The 10214-nt window shown below is 38.7% G+C and overlaps 1 protein-coding gene and 1 long non-coding RNA gene across 2 annotated transcripts; both read left to right on the top strand.

Annotated features, from left to right (window-relative positions):
- The first annotated feature begins 4227 nt into the window (after nt 1-4227).
- LOC115960569 lies at nt 4228-5485 on the top strand. Its single transcript, XR_004085203.1, has 2 exons — nt 4228-4477; nt 5126-5485. It is a non-coding gene; the product is annotated as an uncharacterized LOC115960569 (long non-coding RNA).
- Nucleotides 5486-7623: 2138 nt separating this feature from the next.
- LOC115961544 lies at nt 7624-9460 on the top strand. Its single transcript, XM_031080514.1, has 2 exons — nt 7624-8816; nt 8885-9460. Exons 1-2 carry the CDS (start codon nt 8421-8423, stop codon nt 9458-9460), a joined length of 972 nt encoding a protein of 323 aa, XP_030936374.1. The 5' UTR covers nt 7624-8420.
- The last annotated feature ends 754 nt before the right edge of the window (nt 9461-10214 follow it).

Here is a 10214-nt window from a genome sequence, read left to right as displayed (position 1 = left end):
CTGTGCCACAGTTTGCTCAACTGGCTGATACTTTCCTATGGCCCCACAATAATGGTACTTGTTTTGTAAAATCCGCTTCAAAATTTCTTTTTCACCAACAACATGCATCGTGGAATAAACCACTATGGAACTGGATTTGGGCTTTAACATGCCCCCAAAAGATTCAAATTTTCTTCTGGAAGGCTATGCGCAACTGGTTGCCCACTAAACAATTCCTAGCTTTTGGGTGTCCACATGTGGATACTCATTGTCCCCAGTGTCATACCCCGGAAACGACCATACACATCTTACGCGACTGCCCCTGGGCGAAAGAGATCTGGAGACAATCCTCAGGAATCTTGCCCCTAACCTTCTTCTGAATGTCATTGCAAGACTGGTTACGGTGCAATGCAATGACAACTGTTGTTATCCTACCCCATCAAATTCCTTGGCATGTGTATTTTCCTTTCACTTGTTGGAATATTTGGTTAGCTCGTAATGGGCGGATTTTCAGGGATCAATCTCGATCCCAACATAGTATTATCTACTCCTCTGTACAAGCAGCTACAGAATTTTACTACCTAGCTAGCACTGCCAAGCGGACCCAGGTCAAAATCCCTCGGAATATATGCTAGCATGTGCCCCCCAACCCCTTTATTAAAATTAATATCGATGGAAGTGCCCTAGGTAATCTAGGTATAGCAGGAGCTAGGGAATTTTGCGGAATCACTTGGGACAATGGATATCAGCATTTTCTCTCCACGTGGGTCTAGCAACAAATAATATGGCTGAATTAACCGCGGTTAGGCAAGGCTTGGCCATGGCATGGACTATGGGTTTTAAATTTATTTACCTAGAACTTGATTCTAAAGTGGTACTAAATTGGTTAACAAATCCCAATACGAGTTTCCCTACAAATATGATGCCTTTAATTTGTGATTGCAGGAACCTCTTAGAGCAGGACTGGGAAGTGCGTATGTAGCACAATTACCGTGAAGCAAATGAATGTGCGAACGCTCTAGCAAAGCGGGGAACTCACCAACGGAACCTTTTGACTGTCTATAGTACCTGTCCCAGTTTTGTATATGTTTGCTATGTAAGGGAATTGACTGGCCTAGGCATGACTAGACTATGTACCCCAAGCTCAGATGTTGGTGATGTATGAACGTTATATAATATAAATAAGACCTCCCGTTTTCCACCAAAAATAAAAAAAATAAATAGCAGCGGAAAGATTATAAAAATTATGGTGCCTAGGGAAAATCATCAGAACAATTTTTCCAAAGTAAAAACCACTGGGGGAGAACGTTCCCTAAAGAAACAAATTAACTATGATAAGAGAGGTTTTACATTTAAAGAAAAACATTTTCCTAAATTCTACCAACTCATAGACACAAAGAAAGCCGTTCACTACACCAACATGTCTAGACTCTACAATCATATGATTTGCTTCCATGAATGATGCACCCATGTTCATGACTAGAGCCTCCAACCAACTCTAAGAACTGCTTCAAGGTTTTCTTCACTGCAACAAGTATGTGGTAAGTACCATAGCTTTAAATTCTTCATGAAGAAGCTAAAGCTATAAGTTAAGGACCCGCGGTTTTAGACTGTCTGTACGTAGCCGTGTTTTTGCAAACGTGGCTTAAAAAAACACGGCCTAAGGCTCGTGTGTTTTGTAGTATCACCAACTGGTCTTCAAATGTATAAGTTAAGGACTTGACAATGATACTAATCCAATTCTAGTGTGGTGAAAGGACAAATATATAAAATTGTAAGTAAAGTGACCTCATATTAGTATATAATTCTTTAATATTCAAGGGTCAATTTGTAATGTTTTGATGGACATTATTGCAATTTGTAATGGTCCAAAATATTCTCTTGATATGATTGAGAAATTTAAAGAATAATATTTGAAAGAGTTTCAAGTCAATTAAATAGTCTTTTAAAGGTATTGACCAATCCTACGATTAAAGATTAAAATCCCTAAGGATCCTACATCTAATTTCTCTCTAGTGTTTACTAAAGTCTTATAAATAATAGATATCATGTTAGTGGTTGGTCTTTAGAACTATTGTGTGATACTCAACAAAATTCTAAAACAAAATGGGGAGGGACATGAATACCTTGAGATCGAGGCAACACACTTGGGTTGCTAAGAGTGGTATACATTTTTATTCTATTTAGACTCCATAGTTCTCTGGTATAATGATTAACTAGTCAGAAACCCGTGCAACGCACAGGAACTTACCTATTTATAATAGACTAAAATAATTTTATAAAATTTTAAATTGATTATGAAACTATACTATTGCGTGAATTGCTCCTATCTTTTTGAGTTACAATTTGATGAATAAGCCAAATTTAGATATTGAAAAAAAAAAAAAAAAAAACTAAAAAGTTCTGATGTTAAAACATTTGAAAGGGGGAAAAAATCAAAAAATTTATTAGCACTGCCTAGAAATTATTGAAACAAAACAAAATATATATGACTACCAAATAGAGAAATATAAGAGAAAGATAGGTTACCTTCAAGAGAATAATCCATAGTTATAACAGTTGAAATTTGCTATACTGTTTCAAATATTGCAAAAAATTGAACCCAAAAATTTAGATGGTCAAACTTTCAAAAGACAATAAAATTAAAAATCAAAACACTCAGAACCTACAAATTAAAAAAAAAAAAAAAGTCATTATTGCGAGACAATTTCAGTAAGGATGGAAAGGTTTTCTAAGTTTTTTTATCCAATTCTTCCTAATTGATGAAAAATTTGGTTCAAATATTGTCGAACACTTTGAAAGTGCAAATAATATAGGCTTCCAACATAATCTTTAATTAATAAACAAAAAAGCATGACACCATAAGAGAAAACATAAGATAACATATAATGCATATCCGTTACTCCATAGCTGTGAGAAAATATCTACACAAAAGGAATTAAAAACTTGTACATACGTTTCCATAAGGTAAAGTTTAAGGTTATATAATCTAAAATAATATAGAATATAGCATCTTTGAACCACACAAAAAGTTAGCAAACTTACTACAATACTTGTAGTTATACTATATATTGTAAAGTACTACTCCATACAAAACAAAAGCAAAAAAAACTAATTCACAAAAAAGAGAAAAAGCAATAGCAAGCGTACCAAAGAAATTGAAACTTAGGGTTTTCTCTCTTAGTGGAGACGGACAGAGGAGATTGTTTTAGGGTTTTCAAAGATTTTGTCTCTTATATATATATATATAAAAGAGACTCCTGTTAGGACTCTCTCACTATTTAGTTTTAAAAATTAAAATTTTTTTAAATTAAAATGATGATGTGGAAAATTGTGGGAGTTTCAAAGGTTTCAGTTATATATATATATATATATAGATGATTGTTGAATCAAATAAATATTTTTATTTGATAGTGTTTCCGCATGTTTCAAAAAGATCCGCGAAAAAGTAATTTTAATTAGATAGCCATGAATTAAACAAAACACAATGTTTAAATGCGCACCCTTTGTTTTATATATATATATATATATATATACAACCCATTTATGAGGTGTTTCAGATTTATTGTTTTCAAATAAGATAAAATACAGTTAACATCCTTAAGATTTGAATTAATGACAATTAAGTTTAAAATTTTTCAAAATTAACAAACTTAATTCTTAAACTCAATTTGGACCCTAAACTGTTAGTCATTTTCTCATCTCTCTCACAGCGTGATTAAAAAGTAAGTTGGTTAATTATAAAAAAATTTAGACCTGGCTTGCATTAGCCCAAAATATGAGATGTTATGCAAAGCATAGGAATATCTATAAAAATTAACAATAAAAGAGTCCTTTTTTTTTTCTACGTAATAAAATAATAGCGTCCCCTATTCTTTTTTTTGAGAAACAGTGTGTCCTATTCTAATGTCAGATGCATGTGAAATTCAGTGACCATTACATATGGAGCTGTAGTGAGAGATTGACGACATATTACGGTTTGAGAATCACGTAAGATAATGGTCTCTTGCGGAAAAACCCTCACCTCCTCCACAAGAAGGTACGGAATTACTTGCTCGGACATGGACATAGACGTAAAAAGTTGGCATCTTTGGCACCATTGTGAACTACTTACTTGTAGCAAAGTGCATGAAGGTGGCACGAAGGTTCCTCCTCTCTTCCCTCAACAATAATTCCCATATAGCAAATAGAGATATATATCTTTCATATATATATATATATATATATATATATCCAGTTAACCACTACTTCTCATGCAACTCTCTTTCTCTTTATCTTTCTCTCTCTCTAATGGACAGGAAGACAATGATGGAGGCTAAAAAGTTGGACTTGGTTCCACGAAGGGCAATGGCAAGAAGCAACAAGAAGAGGTGCCTGGTGGTTCTTCCTGTTAGAGGAAGAATCAAGCGCAAGATTTTCGCCCTCTTGTATAAGAAACTGAAGCTCACAAGCCTACATACCGTTCGTTACCTGCTTAGTAACAACAACCCCAACTACAGTTAACTATCCTAGCTTCTCTTTTCATCTACAGAAATACATACTTTAGGTTGTAATTAGCCACTAAATGTTATTATGAAGCACCTTCTTTTTCTGCATTTACATATTAATTAATACTCATTCATGCACTTCATCTTTCTTTCTTTTAATTTTTTATTTCGTGAAAGAATATCCTAAACTTGATTGGCCACATTAGATCATATACAAAATGAAATGATTTAGGAATGACTTAGAAGATTTGTTCTCAAGGGGAAGGCCGTAGTCTTCATTTCCTTCTCAAAGCTTGGGGCCCATACTTTTTTTTAATACCTTTATTAGATAATTAGCTTGCATATATTCTTGATAAATAGTATATAACCAAGATTTGATAAAGAAATATTTTTTAGTATTTTATTTTTAAATTTCTTAATTTATGCCTCTCTCTTTTCTATTGAATATTCAGACTTTTCTCAATTTAAAGGTAACTCACAAAGAAAAATATATAGTAGTTAGATGAGATCATGGGAAGAAGCAAAATATATATAAAAATATATCATATATGATCAAGCCACGACCATGAACACTGGCTTCCATTTATTTTATTTTCATGGTTATCTTTATATGTATATATATGGTCATTTGCTGGTCTAAGTTATATCTTTTGCCTCAGGGGTAACGTTCTAGTTATCAGTATCATGCTTTATCAGCAGATTAACGAGAAGAAGTACTGGACCAAAGCTTGAAGAAAGAGCATCAATAATTGGGAAGAACACAAATCTTACTGGCAGTGATATATATATAGCCTATGCACAATAATGTAAGAACACTAATAAAGAAGAGATCTTATACTTCTCCCATCTTTAGGGGCTTCTTTTTCATTTTACTTCAATAAAATTTGAACTATTGACCTACATACCCAACCCCATATCATCCTTAAAGCTTGTACCAGCAATGCTCAAGCTAAGTCTTCTTCTTTTCGTTTCTTGGTTCAATATTTAATGCAAAAATAATTGATATATAGATGTTATTGCCTATCTTCTAACTCATAAGATATTTAATCTAAAATCGCACAATAATCTAGGGTTCTTTAATTTTCTGATGGCACACAAGAATTGTAGGGAATTAATTCTTTTTAATTCTTTAGAATGGGCTAGCTATATTGGCAACTTATGTCTGTACAATTCTCCCCAAAGGGTAAAGGAATAAAAAAATAAAAACAAAAAACAAAAAAAATTAAACATAATAGCAAATGAATATGTATAACCTAAAAAAAATGAATAACCTAAAAGAGAAAATAATTAAACAAGCAGATAATGTATATACACAGTTACGCAAAAATAATATTTATTATCCTTGTCTAGACTCGGTGAAAATGAGATTCTTCCCTATTTGGTTGAAGGAGAAAACTCTTTAGTCGCACTGCACGTTCATGTATACTGCATGGGCGCATAAGGTAAAAATTGTACATTGATTGCATACAATACAACCAAAAAAAAAAAAAAAAAAAAAAATAGGGGGTGAAAAACACACGGCAGCTATTACAACAAGACAAGATGCTAGTTTATCAAATATATATCAATTCAACAAATATATGATTGATTCATAATCATACATAGGCATGCATTAATGGCACACGTGAATAATTCGAAGCTAGCAAGCAGTACAATCTCCACTGATGAAGCCGAAAATAGTATCACCAGTGAGTCACACGTTCCTCGTACGATCAAACGGCACCTGCACAACGAAAAGGAAGAACCTAGCAGAGAGTACCGGTGTGGTACCGGCCAAACACCCTCCGAAGGTCAAGTTAGAACTATTCTCACTGCTCTAGAGTGCTAGAGAGGGTAAATTATGCGTACCTCAGTTTGTGAGGATGCTTGGGCTTTTATACTAGTAGAAGGTTGACCTCTTTACCTTGGAGTAGAAGTCCTTTCCTTATAGGAGTCCTTTTGAGCGTATTTTACGGGATCTTTTCCTTATGGGGATCCTTTAAATATTATCTAGCGTGGGAAGCAAGTAAACTTGTGCCCGGTCCGTCAGCCTCAATTTTCCTCCGTCACCTTTGTTATACCGTCAGCATTTGAGCCGTCAACCACGGAGTCAGCTGATCCTATGACCGTCAGCATAAGCACCGTCTACTACGCCCAAAGAAAAAGTATTAATCCGTCGGCTTTATGTCCGTGTGGTTTAAGCTCTCCTTTTATCCTCATCAGTTGCCCCCTACTCTACATGTTCGACGAGTAAGACCGTCAGCATGTGGAGTTAGAAGATGATTAGAGAAAAATCAAATATGAACGACTCCTCGATCTTCGAGCTATTAAATGCAAGGTCACGTGGCATTCAGTCGTTGGCCTCGTTTCTGGGCGCGGGCGTCGCCTCGTCTTCCGTGCGTTTTCTCTCCTGTATAAATACCACGCCCCTTGACTCATTTCATCATTTCAACCTCGCTGGTTTTTCAAGAGAGAATCCGTCACCCTTACCTCCAATTTGATCCGTCAGCTGTTATCAACACCGTCACTTTCAAGGTCGTTCCATCCATTCAAGATCTGCTTCACCTGTAAGTTCTTCTTTCCTTCTCTTCGCTTTTTTCTCCCTTTTTTATTTTTGTCTGAAAAAACAAAGTCAGTCTAGGAACTTAGAGCATATCCGTCACTTGTAGGTAGTCAGATGTCGAGTGACGCGTCGAGTGATCAGTCGTCAGTCCGCGATGGAGCGGGCTACGATGAATTCTTTGGCTCAGGTCAAGAGTCCGACGGCTTTTCTGAATCGTCAGGAAAGGAAACGTCAGCCCAGTCCCTTAGTATTGATGTAGAAGGCCAAGTTGAGGAAGTTAGGGATAAAGTGTTAAGTGAGGTTGAGGTCGAGAGGAGAGACGAGGAAATTTGTGTGGACGGGAACGGGGATGAAGGCGACGAGGAGTCGGATAGTGACGGGAGTAGGGACGAGGGTAACGAGGTTAGTAGTGACGGAAATGAGGATGAAGGTGACGACGAGTCCTGTGATGGAACTTCAGGGAGTTCTGGAGGTAACCGTCCCTTCATCCTCCCGGAGGAGTGGGCCGTCAATAAATTCCTTCCAAAGATGAGCAACAGAGTTTTTAACGAGTTGCGTACCCGTTTCCAAATCCCAGACCACATTCCTATCCGTCTCCCTCGAAAAAATGAGAAGTGTTATACAGGGAGGACTGCTGATGTGGGGATGTACGATGCCATGTTTGCTGCTGGCCTTAGATTACCACTGACGGCTTTACACCGTCAGCTAGCGGATTTCTTGGGATTGTCCGTCAGCCAAATTGCTCCGAATGCCTGGAGGATTTTTATTGGTGCTGAGATCCTTTGGGGTCGCTTGAGTGGGGGGAACCGTCAGCTTTCGCTAGACGAGTTCTTTTATTGCTACAGACCCCAGCATAAAGTATCTGCCAAGGGGACCTACCATTTTGCTCCACGTGAGAAGAGCTTAAGATTAGTGTTTGATATGCCAGACTCCAATAGAAATTGGAAGAATAGATTTTTCTTTGTTAAAGGGACGGATTGGGTGTGCCGTCCAGGTGAGTGGGATACACTGCCTGGCGGTTATTTTGATAACACTTGGGCCTATATTAGGGAGTCAGGTTGCCCCCTTGTCCTTCTTCTTACCGTCTCTTTTCATTTATCAGGGAGTTTTCTTGAGTCCGTCTCCTTTAACACCGTCTATTCCCTTTTATTTCAGCTAGCGCTCGCCCGGAGATATCTGACGAACAAAGGGAATTTATCCGTCGGATACTTGGCATACCGCTTGAGCAACGGAAGTGTAGGGACTTAATCACCCTAGACACTCTCCATTTGTATTGTGGGGGTCCAGAGCCGACGGTTGAAGCTCGGAAGTTGGAAGAATTTTCTCGTAAACGTAAGTCGAAGCCTTACATGACCCGTCGGTTTATTTCTTTCGTCGGCTATTACTGATCCGTCAATTTATTTTGTGTAGAGATGGAAGCTGCGAAGCAAAGGGTGAGGGCCGCTGCAGCCCGTAAGAAGGAGGAGGAGAAAGCTAAGGGAAAAGAAGGAGCGTCAACCCCTCATTCCTCTTTGAAGAGTTCAGTTAAGAGGAAGGCTGACGGAAAGGACGATCCTCCTTCTAAGAAGGTAGCTGTCAGTGCTGGGGATGTGCCTTCCACGAAGTCGCCTCCCAAGTCTGGTCACGGTGCTGGGAAAGGAGTGATGACCTCTTCCGGTCCCGTCATTGAGGGACCCCGTTGCTTGCTGACCCACAAGGATTATGCTGTTGAGGGGGTAGAATCCCTCATAAAACAGACGGATCTGGACCCTTGTGCTCAGCTAGGGACGGAAGACCTGGGGGCGTCAGCTTTCTTTGACATAGCACGGGTATGCTTTTTACTTTGATTAATTTAATGTTTGCCTTGCTTTATGGCTGACGGTTTTACTTCCTTCAGGCCTTGGTTCGTGTAAAAGCACTTCAAGACCGGTGCGTGGCCAAAGAAGGCGTCGTTTCTCGGGTTAGGAGGCATAACGCCAATCTGATGGATCAGCAAGCGCAATATAAGGAGGCCGTCCGTCTCTTAAACTCAGAGCTGAAGGATGTAAAGGAGAAGTTGGGGGAGGCTGAGGGTCAGCAGAAGAAGCTTGAGGAGGAGGTTTCATCCTTACGTGCACAAGTAGAGACGGCTGGGACTGACGCGGTCCAAAAATTCAAGACAACCCAGTCATTTATTGATTCCTGCGCTGATTATTACGGCACAGGTTTCGACGATTGTCTGAAGCAGGTAGCGTCAGCTTATCCAGAGTTGGATCTATCCGGAATTACCATGGATGCCTCCGTGCCGATGACTCCTGCTCGTGAAACTGTTGCTGACAAAGGTGACGGACCCTTTAGTTTGGACTCTTTGCTTAATGATGCCGGAGTTATTTTGGCTCAGCCAGCCGTCACTATCCCTGCCGAGTCTTCAGATGCGGCGCAAATTGCCAAGGATAAAGCTGACAGGGTCTCCAAGGATGTTCCTGCCACTTAACCCTGGCTTTTCTATTGTAATTTTTGAACAATGTTTTTAAATGCCCTTCCGTTTATTGGGCTTTTTACTTGTAACTCTATCTTCCCCTTTTTATGGCACTTGGAATCCGTTGCTTCGAACACGTATGTTGATTCTAATTTCTTATGGTCCCATTTATTTGACGAGATTGTTACCTTTCGATTTTTTAGCCCCCTTTTTTTGTCATTTGAACGGGCTTTGTTGGTTTGAGAACCACGTTTGTAAGTAGGGTCTTACTTTTTCGTTAGACCGTCATCTATTGGACCGTCTGTATTATAGGTCCGTTAGTTCTAGGACTTGGTCCATACGATGATATTTTCATCTATTTGATCGTCAGCTTTTTAGCCTCCGTTAGTCCCTTAGCCTTGATGTCTTTGACATCCTTTTTGGCCCGTCAGCTTTTTAAGCCTTTGGTGTATCTAATCACCTTCATTAGTCCTTTGTTTTTTAGGACCTCGTCCATATGATGATTGTTTCGTCTTTTGGACCGTCGGCTTTTTAGATTTCCCGGACCGTCGGCCTTAGCCTTGATGTCCTTGACATCCTTTTTGGTCCGTCAGCTTTTTAAGCCCTGGTGTATTTAACACCTTCACTAGTCCTTTGTTTTTTAGGACCTTGTCCATACGATGATTGTTTCATCCTTGGGACCGTCGGCTTTTTAGATTTCCCGGACCGGCTGCCTTAGCCTTGATGTCCTTGACATCTTTTTGGTCCGTCAGCTTTTTAAGCCCTGGTG

Source organism: Quercus lobata, chromosome 9, assembly GCF_001633185.2.
Source record: "Quercus lobata isolate SW786 chromosome 9, ValleyOak3.0 Primary Assembly, whole genome shotgun sequence".
Lineage (NCBI taxonomy): Eukaryota > Viridiplantae > Streptophyta > Magnoliopsida > Fagales > Fagaceae > Quercus > Quercus lobata.
Note: the sequence above shows the minus strand (reverse complement) of the source record. Positions and strands in the feature narration are given on the sequence as shown.